The sequence below is a fragment of the Lepidochelys olivacea genome (assembly GCF_965140295.1).
Source record: "Lepidochelys olivacea isolate rLepOli2 genome assembly, chromosome: 8".
NCBI lineage: Eukaryota > Metazoa > Chordata > Testudines > Cheloniidae > Lepidochelys > Lepidochelys olivacea.
The window spans coordinates 97,939,256-97,959,405 of record NC_140418.1 but is presented as its reverse complement, the minus strand read 5'-3'; the positions used below and the strand labels follow the sequence as shown (position 1 = coordinate 97,959,405).

The following is a 20,150-nucleotide window of genomic DNA, read 5'->3' as shown; positions in this document are numbered from 1 at the left end:
ATACAGAGAAAAGCCAACTTTTTGGGGGGGGGGGGGGACCTGTGGTTAAATTCTTTACATGGGTTAATGTGAGTATGAGCTATATGGAATTCTACTAGTGTACTGCTCTGGAGGATCTATTAGTTTCCAAATAATAATATAAGACTGTGTTTAAAAAAACATTTGTAGGGTGGAAAGGTGGTCTGAATAAAAACTGACAGAATGATAGGTTTCAGAGTAACAGCCGTGTTAGTCTGTATTCGCAAAAAGAAAAGGAGTACTTGTGGCACCTTAGAGACTAACCAATTTATTTGAGCATGAGCTTTCGTGAGCTACAGCTCACTTCATCGGATGCATACCGTGGAAACTACAGCAGACTTTATATACACACAGAGAATATGAAACAATACCTCCTCCCACCCCACTGTCCTGCTGGTAACCAGCAGGAGAGTGAGTTTGTGTGTGTATGGGGGTGGGGGCGTGAGAAAACCTGGATTTGTGCTGGAAATGGCCCACCTTGATGATCACTTTAGATAAGCTATTACCAGCAGGACAGTGGGGTGGGAGGAGGTATTGTTTCATATTCTCTGTGTGTATATAAAGTCTGCTGCAGTTTCCACGGTATGCATCCGATGAAGTGAGCTGTAGCTCACGAAAGCTCATGCTCAAATAAATTGGTTAGTCTCTAAGGTGCCACAAGTACTCCTTTTCTTCTTTTGACAGAATGATGTTCTTCTAAATGTGCAAACAGATAATGAGAAACAATGGGTCTGAGAGGTGTGAATTGCCCCCATATCTCTATGGGATATTGACTCTGAACCATAATGACAAATTAAATGTCAACATAGTTAACTGCTTCACCTTTTATCACCCAGATGATTTGCATTTTTATTCTGGCTAAGATTTCAAAAGGTAGCGATGAGAGACATATATTAGGGCATTTTATACATCCCTTGAGGCTGCGCAAAGATTTTACAACAGTATTTTCTCGAGTGCTTTGTCCAGCCTAGTTTTACATGTTCTAAACAGTTGAGCCTCCACCCCTCTTCTTGAGAAACTTTCTGCAGCCTAATAGAGCTGTCACTGTTAGGCAGCTGTTCCTGTTTTATTCCAGCCTAAGTTTCCTTTCTTTATATATACTTTTGTCCAATTACTCCTAGGCTAAGGCTAAGGCTCAAAGTGAGCCTAAGGCTCAAAGTGAGCCAACAGAGAAGAGGGGGAAAGAAATATATCTGTCACCAGGGACGGGGAGCCATGATGGGAAGGAGAAAGAGTTAGCAGCAGCTATCAAGGGAAGGGACATGGGGATGAGTAGAGTCCTACCATTTTGACTTCTGGGTATCTGTAAATAATGATGGGGAAAGGAAGGGTTATTGTCAACTGTCAAAGCAGAATCATTTAAACTAAAGCAGGAAAACTGAATGCTAGGAAAAAACCCACACCTCTAAGTTCAAGTAGACAATGGATCAAACTGTCAAGGGAGGCTGCATTTCTGACCTCTCTGGAGATATTCAAGACAAGACTATACAAGAAGCTACTGGAGCTACAAGGAAGTTATTAAAATTATTTTGTAGTCAAGCAATTGGGGGGGGGGGCAGAAATGGACTATATAACCCAAGAGATTCCTTCCTTTTCCTGGGACTTACAAATCTAGTAAAAATCCATGAGAAAATGTTAATCACACGTACTGTAATCACATTTCAAAAGTGAAATATGTCTACTTTTTTCCCAAAAATCATCCAAAAATTCATCCATGTTATGGACTAGGTAATTTATTTTAAACACCCCTCACATTTAAATCATTTTTCAGTTATATAAATTTGAGTCTTAGGCACTGGAGCAACTGAAAAATAATCTTTCTTTAAATTACTCATTCTCAGGAATAAAGCTCAATCCTGGTCAGATCCTGAATGGCAAGTTTCAATCAAAAATGGATTTTTACAGCCCAGGTATGTAACCTAAAGAATAAAGTTCATGATAAAAAAGAATACCATAACCTGAAGCAAATTTTTGCAAATGATATAGTACTTTAAGGGAAACTTAGCAAAAGCAGAAAACATATGAATTGTTAACATAATTGGTAATAATTACTGCAAGCAAATGATAGTTACCAATTTAGATCTATAATCCATGAGACAGATGGAGGCTTTGCTGTGAGTGTATGAATCAAGATTGGTCACACTGTTGAACCTGTGATGTAGAAGCAAAAGGATTACAATGTATATGATAAAGATAGATAAAGAAAATATTATATAAGAATAGATCAACTGCAATAAATGGACAAGTTATACTAGGAAAACATTTCTGTATGTGGGCCTGAACCTGGTCTCATTGAAGTTAATGGAAAATTTTCCATTTATTTTAAATAAAACAGGACCAAAGGCTGAATTATAGACTCTCATATAGATATTCAGTTAATATCTATTTAGGGATACCAGTTCATAACATGATTAGACGGACACGGTCTAGGTTGTATAACCAAAAATCTGACCCTCCAGGTAAGTTCTTGACATCTGTAAGGGGAATTGTGGTATGTTTCTTGCAGACAGGCAGTGAAACAAATTGAACCAAGAAGAAAAAAACACCTTGAAACACATCCATATATATTTAACTTTGGTTTTGTACATTATCTGGGTCAAATTCTAATCCGTTACCCTGCTACGAGGACCAAATGTAGTAGGACTTGGCAAAAGTAGTTGTTACTCCACTTACAGAAGGTCTAAATATAAAATAATACCTTGAAGTCAATTGTTACAGATTTACACTAGTGGTAGTGACCAGAATTTGGCCCTCTCTCACTTCTAATTAAACCTAGAGGCCAAATTTATCTCTGATGCAACTCCACAGGAGTAAAGGGAAAGACACCATCCCCCTAATATCTTGTTTGACTTTATACTGTAGCTGTGCAGTAGGAAAACTTTTAACATGGGGGCAAATTCAGACCTGATGTAAAATGTAATGAATTTGCACCTACTTATTCCTGGTCTGAATTTGTTCCAGTTTGCCCACAGAGGCTCCCAAATCTTTATCATGACCCATGTGCTGGACAGTAGCCGCATTTAGAAAATGTGTGTTAGTACAAATCCTTGTTTCTGGATGAATTATTTCACGTTAATCTGTATTAAACTACATTTACCATTTCTTTTTTTAAAGTGTTTAACTGAAGCGGGCAGAGGGGCTGGTACTGCCACTACCTGGTTTTACTTCAGGAGTTCTCAAACTTCATTGCACCGCGACCTCCTTCTGACAACAAAAATTACTTCACGACCTCAGATAGGAGGGGAGGGCAGGAGAGGAGGCAAAGCTCAAGCCCCACCACTCTGGGCAAGGGGACCAAAGCTGAAGCTCAAGGGCTTCAACCCCAGGCAGGGGGCCTGCAACCTGAGCCCTGCCGCGCAGGACTGAAGCCCTCCAGCTTTGGTTTTGGCCCTGGGCGGTGCTCTTCAGAGCTAGGAGGGGTTTGTTAAATCACTGACTAATTTTCAAAAGTTCCAATCTAGGATCTGTTGTGAAGGGCTTTGATTTCCAGGGATGAAGTGCTATATGAGCGCTACGTATTATATCCCCGAGAATTCTCACACTGACTTTTGAGATAAAAGAGTTGCGTTACAACAGACGTTTAACCCAGAGCCATATTGGCAGTACCTCCCAACACAGTGGGTCATAAGATTAATACTCCATTCCGATGCACAGGATAGTTCACACTGCTTAGTTACACTCAGGTCACATTTGAGGGTTTTTCTTCACAATCATGAGGTCTCGAAACTTTCAGTTGAAAAAACCACTGAAAACTGGGATTCTGACCTCATCATGTGACTGAAGCCTTAGGCATGGGTTTATAATGCCTAGGCCTTAATCCAGCCTTGGGTGGAGGGTGTCTTTAAAGGGTAGACTGCTCCCTACCCAGCAATTTCCCAGGGGTGGGGATCTAGACTGGAGCTACATTAGTGTGACATCTCCTGGCCTCAGCCGTTGGTGTCATGTTGTTGTTGTCGTCATGCCTTGTTGTCAGACATGTCAAAGGTAGAAATCATACCTGGAGTTGAATTTTACTTGTTTGCATGGTGCAATATCCAGCTGTTGAATAGATTATTTTATTATATTATTATAATCTAAGGTGTATTTGAGTTAGTTTCACAAATATCCCTTTGTAAGAATCCTTTGTATATTTGGAAGAGCAATAACTTTTCTTTAGTAGGGTATAGTTTGAGAAATTATATATTTTTGCTGCATTATCCCAGTCTGATACAGTCACATGTGCTAACCACATTTTCCATCAGCGATGACAACAGAAATCACACAACGTGTAAAAAAAGTCATTCAGAAGTGTGTTTCAAGAAGTAGTATGGTGAATAGACAAGCAGAGACAAAACCCAAAAATTGCAAAGAATGGACTAATGGGGGATTATTTTTTTACATTTGGAATTATCATGGGGTTACAACATATATACTTTTGGCCATCTGATTATGAAAGGTTGGCTTGTAGGATCATCCCTCAGGACTTTTGCAGAATGTATCTCTTCTCTAACTAACACAGCAAGGGTTCCAACATCTTGTGCTACAATCTGAGATCTTCATCATTGAACTGACCTGTAGCATAGCCTGAAAGGCTTTTAAACTGTACAATATGTCCTATCACTAAGTGGTGCAAAGAAACAGTATTAAATACTGACCCCGTGCACTATCATTGGCCCTTCTGACAGGGAATTATCTTGGGTGAAACAGTCTAGAAGAATGGCTGTTTCTAACACTGAACAGTTTGTACTCAAGGGTATGGACAGATGTTCAGTGTATATAGTGAACGAGAATCCTCTTAAAATACTACTTCTTCTAGAAGGCATGGAGTTAAACTTTTCACAAAGGCCAATGGGACTTGAGAGGACTTTTGAAAATGCTACCCTTGAGCAAAAGGCACGTATTTCAAGAGTCCCATCCTATGATGTATTAAATGCTAAAAACAAGAACTACATTAATCTCCTGCACCACTCTGCATCTCCATGACATGCTAACCTACTGCTTTTGAGGTGAACTGTTAATTAGTTTTGTCTTCTGAGATGAGTCTTACTCTATGGACTGATCAGCACTAAACACACCAATCACAAACATGCAAGGACAATAAAATTATACTCCCCTTTTATACAGACTGGAAAACTTGGGCACAGAGAAATTATAGGTCTTGTTGAAAATCATACAGCAAGCCAATGACAGGATGAGAATAGAAGTCCAGGAATCCTGACACCTCCCATACTCGATTAGTCCCCAAATATATAATATAATACCCCCCAAATATAGGGGATGAATAAGTCTCACTGCTTGATACAAAAGATCAAATATTTCCTGACACTGGGCGATGATGACTCAACTCAATTACAGTGAATTGAACAAGCTTTTGAAAACATGCATTGAGTACCCTGGGACTCTGGCCACAGTATACTTTTTTTTTTTAAAGGGCAGGGTTATCGTTTAATACCGGCTTTTACTGACTAATGTTGAGAAATGTCCCAAAATATTTAATACCATAATTTCTAAGCCTGAACTATTTAAAGAAAATCTGATGGACAATCACAACACAACAGCCTACTTCACAACATGAACAATCAATTGACCTGAATGTTATGAAATCCCACCTAAAATGGCAATTGCCTTGCTACTGAGTACACTGCATATTAACAGACAGTATTCTACAAGGACTGTGATGCCTGAAAGAAGGTATGCCTTGGAAGCAGGAGGAGGAACTATGGCTGTGTTACTAAGAACTAAAGCACCATGTGGCATCAGTTCATCACAATTTAGTACTAATACGTTTTCAAGCAAAGAGTGCAGTACAGCTTTGTCAAAATTACAAGACAAACTTGATTATAAAATTGGATTACCTGACAATTACATTAATCTGCTTTAAATCATTATTATAAATTGCCCTAGTATAAAAGCCTCTTAAAGACAGCGATTACTCCAAGGTCAGGGTAAATACATATACTGCACCTTACATGGTAATGAGCCTCAATAACTATAAAGAGGAGAAAGGCTTGTTTAATTTCCTGCACATAGAGGTATATAGGTCTGATCTTGCGCCATTGGAATCCAGTGGCAAAACTCCCATTGAATTTTTGGATGCAGGATCAGGCCTCTGAGCCAAGGGGGCTGAGCCTCCTCCACTCTTATGAAATTCAGTGGATTTGAGACTATGTTGCCCTCCCAAAAGGTGCTCAGTACCTTGCAGAACTGGGCCTTATTTGTTAATTTTATCTAGAAGAGAACCAGATGATTTGTTCTAATTTTAGTGTGACATTGCCTTTGATCCTACAGGAAATAATATTGGCATCAGACATGACATGATAACATGATGGTGGTATACATGGGTGAAAAAACTTGAAAAATAGCGGCTTTGTTGCATTTTGATTTGTTGCATTTGATTTGTTGCATGTCTCCAATACAGGGGATTAGCTGGACTGGGTGAAATGGCAGCTGCACAAGAAAACTGGTAGTTTCTCAGTTCATTTGTGTAGGCCGGTAGATCATGAAGTGAAGCTTCAGTAGCCACCCCATAGTTAAAGCTGAAGTTGCTTCCCATTGTAAACCCAGTTTTCAAACTCAGTTGTCTGGAAATGAACAGTTAAAGAGATCCATACTCTTCCCTACTATCTATAAATTCTTCTTCACTTTATCATCCTCCATGCTTTCCATCATCCATCCAAGCGTAACTTTCTTCCCTTGTTTGGCTCAGTAACGCAAAAATGTTGCTGGATGCCTACTGCTGATTTTTATGTATGTATATTAAATGCAAAGATTTTGAAAGGAATATAGTTCCAGAGTGCATTTAGCCATGGCAGAGTGCCATACATTTTTTTGATCAAATGGTTGGCAGAATAGAAGAGTATTTTTATGAACAGAATTGGAATGATTGATCTGTTTTGTTTTATACAGTCTGCTGATTACATGCTGTTGCAGATTAATGTGCAGATACAGAGAGTTTACAAGTTTTTATTTTTAACTGTATTGTGTAATGGTGTACATACATATGTTTTGTAGCGAGTAATAATAATCCTATTAGTGCAACAGTGAGAGAAAGTCTATTCCTCTCAAACAGGAAAAATGATTTTACATCTCTTAGTAGTTTGATGTTTTTCACTTCTGCATTTTTTGAAAATTTTAGGGGGGACGTTAAGATTGGACAAGAGTGAAAATCATGTGGCATGACAGAAATTGCTGAACGATTACACAGCAATGGGAAAGCAGTTAAGTGAGCTCTTAACTATTTGTTTCCTGACTTTCCAATATTTGGAATTTTTTGAAGTATATTATTTCAGCCTTCACTCTTTTTTCCATTTCGGAATACAATTTTTTCCATTTTGGAATATAAATACACTATTTTTTCTACATCACTTTTGAGATTTCCCCCTTAATACTATAAGTATTACAGAATATTATAAATAGTCCAATCCCACAGTCCCTAATCAGGCAAAATTTCCTCTGACTTCAATAGAAATTTTGCTTGCAGTAAGGACTACAGGACTAAATCTAAAGATTAATTTTAAATATAGAACTGATCAAGCAATATCTGTAAAAAAAATTTGCAAGTCATCCTAGCTGTATTTATTCCAATTCATCAGTCACCATGACTCTAAGGATTCTTTAAAGAATTATATATTTTTTTTATTTTTAATTCAGTACATTGTATTGTGTTACATTATTCCCAGACTACCCCTTTGTTTACGATTTATAACTTCAAAAATGCTCACCTGGGTTTTAAACTTGGCATAGAAATTCTCAGCCCAAAGGATGTGTCATTGACACAATGTATGGTGTTAATCCTTCTCGAACCTACTTTCAATCAGCACCATAGCACATTGGGATTGATAACAGGGGCATCATCCAGGTGTACCAAATCTCAGTGCTTCTCCATACACATCACAACATCTCTATAGCATGGGTTAAAACAGAAGCACAAGGTAGTGACATTGGTACCCTTGGATTTCCTTTCACTCCTTCCTTTCCCCATTCTCTCTTTATAACTGTTTCAAAATGAAGCAAATTAATTTAAAAATGGGGGAAAATCAGGTTTACAGTAGAAGGCAAGTAAGCAAGGAAAGTCAGAGTTAGAGCAGACACTTCTTTAATTCATCCTTCATTTAGCCCCAAATGGTGGATCTCTCTCTCTCAAACAAACACACACACACAGAGTAACGCTGCACAATCCCAAAACCTGGCACCATATAGCGGGTTTCTAAACTGCTTTTCCTTTTGATAAAATAACTCAGACTTTACTCTTAATCCTGCTCAAAGTCTACACTCTAGTATTTGTTATCTGCATTATTAGTAGTACATTTTCACCGTATCAAGATAAAGCCTTCTTTTATAGGAATGGGGCAGTCTCCATATACGTCTAATACAGTGATTGCTTTTCTGTAGGAAAGCAACTAAGTACAGTGTGGACACTACCAGACAAATAATAATCGTACCTGAAGAACGGGAAATACACAGGGTCCGCGTTAAATTAAAAATTGTCCCGAGGCAGAGAGAGCGAGGAGGCAGGAGGAGGCTACATAACCTCCTTTCAGAACTCTGGAAGTTAAATCACACTCTTCTTTTCAGCTCTGTTCGAATACACACAGCGGCTGCCAGGAGTCACTGGGGATTTTTAGCCATTCGGTTCAGAAAAGGGGTCAGTGGCAGCAAACAGCGCGTTGGCTTCAGTTCTCCAGGGTCCCAGCGCCTCCTGCAGCAGAGAGCCCCGGGGGGGCTTCGCACTCCGCAGTCCTGCTGCGGGGCGGTGGCAGCTTTGGAAGCGTCTCGTCGTTTCGCAGGGGCCGGTGCCCCAGGTTTGAAATACACCCAGCACCTCCAGGCCATGCCCGAGCCCGCTGACCATGCCAGGCTGCCTGGAGGGGCTGGGAGCTGCCGGGAGGGTTCCAGCCTCGCCCCAGCTCTGCGCCCAGAGGAGCGGATGGGATTCTCCGGCGCCCCCAGCTTCGGAGGACCCGGGGAAAGTTGGAGCAGCCCGGCCAGCCGCGATCGCTCTTACCTTGGGCGCAGGGGTGCAGCCTCAGAGGGGGCAGGAGCACAGCGACCCGGCGGGGCGGAGGCACCAGCCAGCGCCGTGCAGGGCTCCCCGGCGCTGCGTGAAGCTGAGCTGAGCAGAGGCTCCCGGCGGCTCCTGCCCAGGCCGAGAGCCGGACCACCTGGGACGGCCCTGAGGGCGGAGCTAGGGGCGCTGGAGGCGGCTGCAGCCGCCTGCCCTCCCCGCTGGGCGGCAGCTCACGGGGGGGGGCGCTGCTGCTGGGTCCCCCGCGCGGAGCCGCCAGCTGCGCTGCTGCGGGAAACCCAGCGCGGGGACCCGGGCGCAGCCCGCAGGTACGGGCAGGGGCAGGGCCAGACTCTGCGCTCAGCCGCACCGGTGCGCGCACACCCACCCCGGGTGCACCCCGCTACACCTGTGCGCGCGCACCCACCCCGGGTACACCCCGCTACACCTGTGCGCGCGCACCCACCCCGGGTACACCCCGCTACACCTGTGCGCGCGCACCCACCCCGGGTACACCCCGCTACACCTGTGCACGCGCACCCACCCCGGGTACACCCCGCTACACCGGTGCGCGCACCCACCCCCGGGTACACCCCGCTACACCTGTGCGCGCGCACCCACCCCCGGGTACACCCCGCTACACCTGTGCGCGCGCACCCACCCCGGGTGCACCCCGCTCCACCGGTGCGCGCGCACCCACCCCCGGGTACACCCCGCTACACCTGTGCGCGCGCACCCACCCCGGGTGCACCCCGCTACACCTGTGCGCGCGCACCCACCCCCGGGTACACCCCGCTACACCTGTGCGCGCGCACCCACCCCGGGTACACCCCGCTACACCTGTGCGCGCGCACCCACCCCGGGTGCACCCCGCTACACCTGTGCGCGCGCACCCACCCCGGGTACACCCCGCTACACCTGTGCGCGCGCACCCACCCCGGGTGCACCCCGCTACACCTGTGCGCGCGCACCCACCCCGGGTACACCCCGCTACACCTGTGCACGCGCACCCACCCCGGGTACACCCCGCTACACCTGTGCGCGCGCACCCACCCCGGGTACACCCCGCTACACCTGTGCGCGCGCACCCACCCCCGGTACACCCCGCTACACCTGTGCGCGCGCACCCACCCCCGGGTGCACCCCGCTACACCTGTGCGCGCGCACCCACCCCGGGTACACCCCGCTACACCTGTGCGCGCGCACCCACCCCGGGTGCACCCCGCTACACCTGTGCGCGCGCACCCACCCCGGGTACACCCCGCTACACCTGTGCGCGCGCACCCACCCCGGGTACACCCCGCTACACCGGTGCGCGCACCCACCCCCGGGTACACCCCGCTACACCTGTGCGCGCGCACCCACCCCCGGGTACACCCCGCTACACCTGTGCGCGCGCACCCACCCCGGGTACACCCCGCTACACCTGTGCGCGCGCACCCACCCCCGGGTACACCCCGCTACACCGGTGCGTGCGCACCCACCCCCCGGGTGCACCCCGCTACACCTGTGCGCGCGCACCCACCCCGGGTACACCCCGCTACACCGGTGCGCGCAAATCCACCCCGGGTGCACCCCGCTACACCTGTGTGCGCGCACCCACCCCGGGTGCACCCCGCTCCACCGGTGCGCGCGCACCCACCCCCGGGTACACCCCGCTACACCTGTGCGCGCGCACCCACCCCGGGTGCACCCCGCTACACCTGTGCGCGCGCACCCACCCCCGGGTACACCCCGCTACACCTGTGCGCGCGCACCCACCCCGGGTACACCCCGCTACACCTGTGCGCACGCACCCACCCCGGGTGCAGCCCGCTACACCGGTGCGCGCGCACCCACCCCCTGGTACACCCCGCTACACCTGTGCGCGCGCACCCACCCCCGGGTACACCCCGCTACACCTGTGCGCGCGCACCCACCCCGGGTACACCCCGCTACACCTGTGCGCGCTCACCCACCCCGGGTGCACCCCGCTACACCTGTCTGCGCGCACCCACCCCCGGGTACACCCCGCTACACCTGTCTGCGCGCACCCACCCCCGGGTACACCCCGCTACACCTGTCTGCGCGCACCCACCCCCAGGTACACCCCGCTACACCTGTGCGCGCGCACCCACCCCGGGTACACCCCGCTACACCTGTGTGTGCACACACACCCTGGGTACACCCCGCTACACCGGTGCACACACACACACCCTGGTTACACCTGCACTACACCTGTGTGCACACACACATTGGTTACACCCAAGCTATACCTACCTGTGCACGCACACACATCCCGGTTACACCCCTGCTATACCTGTGTGTGCATACACACTCCAGTTACATCCCCCCTATACCTGTGTGCACACACAAACCAGTTACACCCCAGCTACACCTCTGTGCACACACATGGGTTACATCCCCATAGCCTCCCTATACCTGTGTGCACACATACTGGTTACACCCCCACACCCTTATTATACCTGTGCACACCCACACACTGGTTACACTTCCGCTATACCTGTGCACACACAAATGGGTCACACCCCCACAGCCCTGCTATAGTTGTGTGTGCACACACATGCAGGCTACACCCCCGCTAAACCTGTGCACCCCCACACAACCCCATTATACATGTGAGTGCACACACACACCGGTTACACCTCTCCTACACCTGTGTGCACACTCACACACACCAGTTACACCCCAGTACGCCTGTGGACACATCAGTTACACCCCAGCACACACACACCAGTTACATCCCCACATCCTCGCTATACCTGTGTGCACACACACCAGTTACACTTCCGCTACACCTGTGTGTGCACATACTGGTTACACCCCAGCTACACCTGTGTGCATACACATGGGTTACACCCCACAGCCCCACTAAACCTGTGCACGCGCACACACCGGGTACACCTCCACAAGCCCATTATACCTGCACGCGCACACACACACTGGTTACACACGGGCTATACCTGTGAGCACACCCACACACACCAGTTACACCCATACACCCTCATTATACCTGTGCACACACCAATTATACCCTCACACCCTCATTATACCTCTATGCACACACACACCAGTTACACCCATACGCCTCCATTATACTTGTGCACACACGGATTACATGCCTGCAATACCAGTACACACACAGTATACACATACTGGCTATACCCATACACCCCCATTATACCTATGCACACACCAATTACGCCCCCTCTACAAACACACATGCCCCAGTTATACCTATACACCCCCATTATATTTGTAAGCACAGTAGTTACCCTCCCAGTATACTTGTGCACACCCACACATCAGTTACACACATACACCCTCATATACTTGTACACACTCCAGTTACATGCCCTCTCTACATGTGTGAGCATTAGGTACAGCCATAGACCACCATTACTCCTGTACACACACCAGCTACATTCCCTACTATACCAGGGTATACCCATGCATTTCTCTGCTCCCCACCATACCCATGTGAACGTGAGCATCCACATACACACACATACCAATTATACGCAGGCATACCTGGACACACACACATTACACTCATGTATCTCCTACATTCCCATTACAACTGCGTGTCTTTCCCCTTCTCTGTTGCCCCTTCACATCCACATTCATATTCCACCCCTACACATCAGGGGGATCTCTTGCCACAGCAGCTGAGGAAGAGGGGGGATTGCTTACCCAAGCCAGGGAGAGGAGGGGAATCATGGTTCCCATAGGAACATTGCAGACCAAAGGTGGTTTTTACCATAAATAGAGGGCTGCAGAGGTACAAAGAGGAGAAGGAATCATTTACATTGATCCAGATGAATGGCAGATTGACAGTTTCTCCCTTCCCCAGACCTGGATTGTTCTGACTCACTGCACAGTAGCTTTGCAAATCAGTACCTATCTTAGGGCTTGTCTACATGAGGACTTTGACCACTATGATGTAAGGTGTGATGTGAGTTTAAACCTCTGTAGTTATACCCTGTGTAGACTGGCCCATAAAGGCTGCCATCTCGTGCTGCATCACCTCAGTTTTCATTTACAAAATTAAGGGCTGGACTGGCTGGTGCAAAGTGAATTTAAAATTGCAGAGGTGGCGGATAGAGGATTCCCCTTGTGCAGAGGAACCTGCAGCCAGGAAAAGCTGGCGAAGAGGGCTCTGCCACATCCTGCACGAGCCATCCCTCAACAGAAAGGGGGAAGAAGTTGTTTTAGGGGTGTGCCAGGGTTGGGGAGAGAAAGGGGTTTGACGGAGCAGACTCCCTAAAGGACCTTCCATCAGTGCCATACATTAGAGCTATCGAAGGATTGCCGATGATGATGACATTAGAGCTCTAACTTGCTCCAGGGCCAGGCAGCTCAGATTAGGGAGCCACAACCAGTGCCCTGATGGTCCTGTGTCCCCACTGCACTTGAGCTCTGCTAGGTTCTGGTGGTGAATCTGCCCCACAGTGTCTCTAGCGCCAGGAAACATAACTTGCTACTGATGGATTCTGGTTTCAGGATTCTCCTGGAAAGCTAATCTGGTCTCCGTTTATATCCTTCTTGTAGAAAAGTGGATGTTTGTTAGGACTTGGGGGGCACAGTGAGTCTGTGTACCTTAGACATATCTATATATCTTGAGGAAGCCATTGCAGCAGACTGGAAAACAATGGTACTTCTAAATGGTCTGTGTTACGCACGGGGTCAGACAAGATGATCACAGTGCTCCCTTCTGGCATTAAGCTCGATGAAGAAAAGCTCTACATTAAAATCAGGACCATTTCATATCTGGCCCATAAAAAGAGTGGAAAACAGAGAGACAGAGAGCAACAAAAATGATTAAAAGTCTACAAAACATGACCTATGAGGAAAGATTGGAAAAATTGGGTTTGTTTAGTCTGGAGAAGACTCAGGTGGGAACGTAACAGTTTTCAAGTACCTGAAAGGTTATTACAAGGAGGAGAGAGAAAAATTGTTCTTAATTTCTGAGGATAGGACAAGAAGCAATGGGCTTAAATTGCAACAAGAGTGGTTTAGGTTGGACATTAGGAAAAACTTCCTAACTATCAGGGTGGTTAAGTACTGGAATAAATTATCTCGGGAGGTTGTGAAATCTCCGTCATTGGAGGTTTTTAAGAGCAGGTTAGACAATCACCTGTCAGGGATGGTCTAGATAATACTTAGTCCTGCCTTGAGTGCAAGGGACTAGACTAGAAGACCAGGAGTGCCAGGGGGGAAGGAGAGACGACTGCAGGCAGAAGGGGTGGAGAGGGGGCCCACCACTTGCTCTGGCTCAGGGCCCCACAAATCCCTAATTCACCTCTGGCTCGAGGAAGCATACCCACCTCATCCCTCTCCAAAAACTACGTTCCAGAACAGCCAATGTACATAATGGGTGTTTGCTGCTTTGTCTCATCACAGCTGGCGTTGCTGTTCTTTAATATTCTCTCTCTCACTGGCTTGCATTAATTCAAGGCAAGGATCCAGATACTCAGGCTAGGAAGGCATTCCAAACAGACAGCCTTCTGAAGCACACGCAGTCTCTATCTCTGATTTCAGAGAGGGCACATTTTGACCTAGTATGGCTAGTGGCACTGTCTCCAAGTCAACCCTGCCAAACATCCCCTGATAATCTTCTTGATAGCACATGAGCACTGTGCCACTGTAGAGCCCAACAGCCCAAAGGGACTGTGCGTATTCACAAAGTTGCTGGAATTGCAAAATTCACATTCAACCACACTAGAGCGTCTCTATTGTTAGACTCTTGTGTGACTCAGGGCTTAACTGGGGGGGATGGGATAGCGCGAGTGGAACAAGAAGTTTATAGGGTATAGTGGACTACTAAACTAAATCAAGGGAACATGGGAATTTGTCTTGGCCAAGGTTTTACTTTCTTCTATAGGTCTTTGGAGTACTATCTATAGTACTTCCATCCAGAATCTCTAAGCACTGTACAGTAGTATTAATTACCCCTCACAACAACCTTGTGAGCTGGTTAAGTATTACTACAGATGGGCAAACAGACAAAGCAAGGAAGAAATTTCCCCAAGCTCACACAGGAAGTGTGCAGAAAATCCAGATGTGATTTTTTTTAATGATATAGTGTCGGGTCTTCTTTCAATGCCTGTGCATAAGTCCTGTGAGCATGTGTATCAAGCGGAAGATACTGAATACTCCTACGTATTTTAATTTGATTTTATTAAATTGGCTAATTAATTAATTGCATTATTACATATTACAACTGACCTAAGACACTAATTTCATATTGTTATTTTAATCTTTTATTTTGCTAACTCTTTTTAAAGGAATATATTATTATTGTTATTTTATTTATTGTGTTAAAATAGCACCTCAGGGTCCCAATTAAGGGCCCCACTGTGCTAAGTGCTCTACAGAGCAGGAATCAGAAGACCATCCCTTTTCCCAAAAGGCTTATAGTCTAGGCTTATAACAAGAAACAACAGAACAAATGTGGCAGAGGGTAGAAGTGGGCGGGCAAGGCAATGGTAAAATAAGCAGGTTTTGCACACTAGTTAGTAGTGTCAGCTTATTACCTCAGCTAGACCTAAGTATATTTGTTCCCCAGTGCACGTATAGCGTCAATCCATCCAGAAGACATAATCACAAGTTAAAATGGCAGGACCATTAAGAACTCCAAACTAGATGAAATATTCCTGACACCGAAGCCACACTAGACAAAGTTCTTTGAAAATGTACCACTGCCAGGGGGAAAAAAATGCAGAGAGCCAGCACAAAGCCCTATTTCAAGGAAGACTTAAGAGCCACGTAGGCCTCATGCTGGCCCCCAACCCAGCTGTGAATTTCATTCCCTTTGATTTGTATATATAGTATGTCATTCATTACAAATTAAGTTTGCATAATACCTTTAATATCACACTATGACACAAAAATAGCACTTTACTACACCAGGCCACAATTGTTCCTGGACTCGCACCATGTTTGCTGTCCTTTGGGATGCACTCAAGAAGAAGATAGAAAATCTGAGAGAGAGAGAGTTCATTTTAGATAGCAAAATTTAAACCCAGGGTTAGAATCTTAGGGCCGTTGATTAGGATCCAGTGTTGAGAGAGTTTGATCAGTTTTAGAGATGGCTCACTCAAAAGTGTGGCTGTAGGCTATTAACCACCATTGTAAATCGAACCTTTGGGTTCCATGATAAAAGACAGTAATGATTTCCCTATTAATTGCACGAAGACAATGAGCAGATGTAACCCACACTGAAATCAGTCTGTTAATTCCAGTCTCTCCATAAGACCCTGCTGTGATTCCAACAAGAAATTAGCCATCTACGACACCTATTTATTTTATAAAAAGAAAAGGAGTACTTGTGGCACCTTAGAGAGTAACAAATTTATTTGAGCATAAGCTTTCGTGGGCTACAGCTCACTTCATCACGAAAGCTTATGCTCGAATTTGTTAGTCTCTAAGGTGCCACAAGTCCTCCTTTTCTTTTTGCGAATACAGACTAACACGGCTGCTACTCTGAACCCTATTTATTTTATAGTGTTTCCCCTTGCCATGCTGTAACTAGCCTTCATTGAGTAACCCTGTGATTATGTTGTTACCACTCTTTTTCCCTCATCCACCTCCTCCCCCCTCACAGCCTCTTTGCAATTTGTCTAATATTAGTTGAGAAGGGGTTAGGGTCTTGTCTTTCCCTCTGCAGTGAACACCTATCACAGCTTTGGCCATTATAAAAAATTGATTATAGATTTAGCCCATATTATTACAATTCCTGTATATTGCACATTTGTCCCAGCTTCACTGGCTAGTTCCTGTTGTTTAGTAATTCAGAAGGAGGAATTTCAGTATTTGTAGTTGACACCTACTGAAAAGTCTGGTTTCAGAGTAGCAGTTAGTTAGTTAGTTAGTAGTTAGTCTGTATCTACAAAAAGAAAAGGAGGACTTGTGGCACCTTAGAGACTAACACATTTATTTGAGCAAAAGTCTGTTCATCCCCAGAAGCATAGAGCAACTTCTGTTCCAGCCTGCCAGATGGGAAGCTGCAGTTGATTTACTGTTTAATTAACTTTTGGATTTTCTTCAGCATGTTTGTTTCTTTCTTTCAGGGCGGTTGATTACCAGGGGCACTTCACTGGATCAAGATTGAAGAGTCTGGAGTGGAGTTTGGAGTATTTGTTCCACTCATACAACAGAGAGGAAACTGGAGACCCCAGAGGATCTCTGGGAAAATGCTAAAGAAAATTCCGTATTCTATTAAGACTTTTTTTGAGCTTTCAAAAAAAAAAAATCATCATTGACCTGACAGCAAAACCAAAACCATCAGTAAAGAGAGAGACACACAAAGAAACATGACAGATAAACAATTCTGAGGCTTTAATTTTTGTACACTGCTGGGCTGACCAAAAAGCTAACCACTTGCCACAGCACATCATACAACTTTAGGCTTCAGTCCTGCAAACACTTATACACCTGAATTGCCCCACTGAATTCAATGGGACTGCTCACATGCATAAACTTACTCATGTTACAAGCATTTGTGGAATCAGGGTCTTATTCTTCAGATCATCTTTCAAAATGTGTCCCTCTCTTTATGGAATTAAATACCAAACATCCTCCACTCTTGGATATAAATAGTAAAGTACCATGGTGTATAGAAATTGTGTGGGGAATGAATAAAAGCACTGAGGTATTAGACCAATAATAGAGATATAGGGAGAAAATACATGTTCAAAGAGAAGAGAGATGAAGAAAGTCTAGAGCTGTGTTTTACAATACGTACTTCTTTTGCCTAAGAAAAATTATTTCATACTCAACACCTTTAGATGAAGCAAGCTGAGATAAATCCACAAATTTTACCTGCTCAATACAGAGAGTGAGTATGGCCAGGTAATTAAAGGTGTCAAAAGATACATACAATTGAGTATCGGCATCATAAAGATGGTTGTTAAATCTAGAGGTAGTCGTAAAATAAGAGAGACTACGTAGAGAGAAAAAAGCAGAGGGCCAAAGATTGATCTTTGTGGCACTGAAGGAGATGGTTCTTGGTACACCACCAGAGGGAATGAGTAGAGGGACACATAGGGACAGAAGCCTGTCCAGGAAGGAAGCAAGAAGAAGAGGGAGCAGGTCAAGGTGGGTTTTTTTTTATTAAGAGAAGGTCGCTGGGGCAGATTTGAAAGAGATTAAGTAGGTACCAAAGAATAGGGAGTTGTTGACAATTAATGCAAAGAGAGAAAGCAACAAATAGTAGGAGGGAAAGCAGGTCAAAGAAAGCATGTGTTCTTTAAGTAACTGGATTATGGCTGGAAGGCCCAGGGTGACAAAGGAAAGCAAGCAAAGGAAAGAGAAAGAGAGATGGAGACCACCTTGAATCACAACTATCTTAGCCTGAAGCAAGTTCCTCACACCTGCCAGGGAAAGGAAAACTGAGCGGCTGGAGAAGTCAGTTAAAATGACTTTGTGGCCACATTATTTTGACCTCAGGACATCCTGAAAAGCCAGGTCTTTGGGAATGTTTGTCTCATATCACATTGATTGTGGCTTCACTGTCAAAATAAAAGAGGCTAGGGTTGCTGTGGGTTCCACTACAACATTTGTGGGACAAACCATAAGGAACCATGGTTTGAGCCATTACTAGGATCCTGAAATGTGTGATGGCTGTTTGTGATTATGAAAAGAAGCTGCGCATTAAAGTGCACAATAGCAGAGGGGCAAAAGATTGTGCAATCTTTTAAAAACTTGCATTTTAACTTGTTGAAGTCTATCTCACTGAAGCTACTCATTGCAGCTAGAATGAACAGGCAGATTGCTCCCCCGGGTGGCAGTTGGGAAAGCTGCAAGCCACCTTTTTATTTATTTATTTATTTTTTAGAACAGATTTTAAAAAAATTATTAAAACTAATATTAAAATTATATAATACAAAGGTTAAGGAAAGAGTGTCTGTACATCTGGGTATAGTGCTTAAATTATCCCAAAGTACAAAGAGTGGTTTAAAAGTAATACAATATATATATACGGTACATAATCAGCAATAACCCAAATAAGATTAATACATTTAATGATACAATTTAGATATTAGCATCCAAGTATTCAGGTACATCACTCGTGAAAAGTTATACAGTGAGCTGGTTGTAGAAAGCAAATATAGGAATGAGTGTAGACTGTCCCTCAGTAATTGAGCACTTGAGATTGATGGATTATATCTACTAAGGGACAACCTGAGAAGTATTTCAGTTACTTTCCGATTTCCCTTCTCATTGGCACTCCAGCTCAGCTCTCCTGGTATTGCCAATGTCTGGTGATGTGCTGAGATAGATGTCCCTCAACCATCTGATGGCATCCAACACCACGAGTTGCCGCATCAGCCGAGCGTAATGTTGACTGATTCTGCATTCTCACAAAACTCACTCGTTCCTGGGGTCCCATGCACCCAGGGCTCCGACGATCAGCAGGTAAGTTTGAACCTTGTAGCCCCTAGCTCTCAAGGTGTCTGCCAGAGGGAAGTATTTCTCCAACTTTCAAGACTGGGCATCGTGGAAGGCCGGGGTCCTGTTTTCAAAGGGAACTGTGAGGAACTACTGATGATGATCTTCTTCTGTTCCTCGTTGGTGATGACAATGTCCAGTCGCAGTTGGCTGTCTGTTCCAGGGATGGCTGAGTTCATAGCAACCTTCCCCACAGGTGGTGGGATGGCTCTGACCAAGCGATCTTGGATGGCATTGTTTGAGCAGAGCTGCCAGGCTGTGGAATGGGGCTTGCAGTAGAGTCTCATTAGCATAGCCACACTTCTTGTACTCTATGCAATGTTATTGTAGCCCTGTTGGACCCGGATACTGAAGAGACAAGGTGGGGTGAGATAATCTCTTTGATTGGAACCACTTCTGTTGGTGAGAGAGAAAAGCTTTCGGGCTTACACAGAGCTCTTCTTCAGGTCTTTTTTATATTGTTAGTTCTATTTATGTATTTATTTGCAGAGATCCTAAGTTTTGCTGTTTATTTTTAGGTAAACTGACTCATTCTAAGGAGTAAACACTTTTTTATAAAATCAGTCCTTAAAAATAATTTGCATTACCAAAAAAAAAAAAAGGCCCCTCCAAGCCCCTTCACTCTTTATGATGAACTCCCGGCAAGTGTGAGACTTCTAGGGCCTGCTGGGCAACTCTACAGCCCTGCACTCCTAGA

General features: G+C 45.2%; 1 protein-coding gene and 1 long non-coding RNA gene across 5 annotated transcripts in view; one reads left to right on the top strand and one right to left on the bottom strand.

Moving 5' to 3' along the window:
* RAB3B (RAB3B, member RAS oncogene family) overlaps positions 1-9,162 on the bottom strand; it is a 128,335-nt gene extending 119,173 nt beyond the window's left edge. Inside the window, exons 1-3 of one of the 4 annotated variants that reach the window (XM_084637621.1) lie at positions 9,002-9,162; positions 7,719-7,898; positions 2,091-2,169 (exon numbers count right to left, since the gene is read on the bottom strand). In XM_084637621.1, the coding sequence (XP_084493747.1) occupies positions 2,091-2,169; positions 7,719-7,738 (99 nt within the window). In that variant the 5' untranslated portion in view covers positions 7,739-7,898; positions 9,002-9,162. Of the gene's footprint in view, positions 1-2,090; positions 2,170-7,718; positions 7,899-8,438; positions 8,603-9,001 lie in introns of those variants that run through there. The other 3 variants (XM_084637622.1, XM_084637623.1, XM_084637624.1) reach the window with 3 other exon arrangements.
* The window catches only part of LOC311525450, a 50,069-nt gene extending 32,553 nt beyond the window's left edge, over positions 1-17,516 (top strand). The window contains exons 2-4 of the long non-coding RNA XR_014712775.1: positions 1,860-1,928; positions 7,133-7,214; positions 17,074-17,516. This is a non-coding gene — a long non-coding RNA (uncharacterized lncRNA). The remainder of the gene's footprint in view (positions 1-1,859; positions 1,929-7,132; positions 7,215-17,073) is intronic.
* Positions 17,517-20,150: the final 2,634 nt, after the last annotated feature.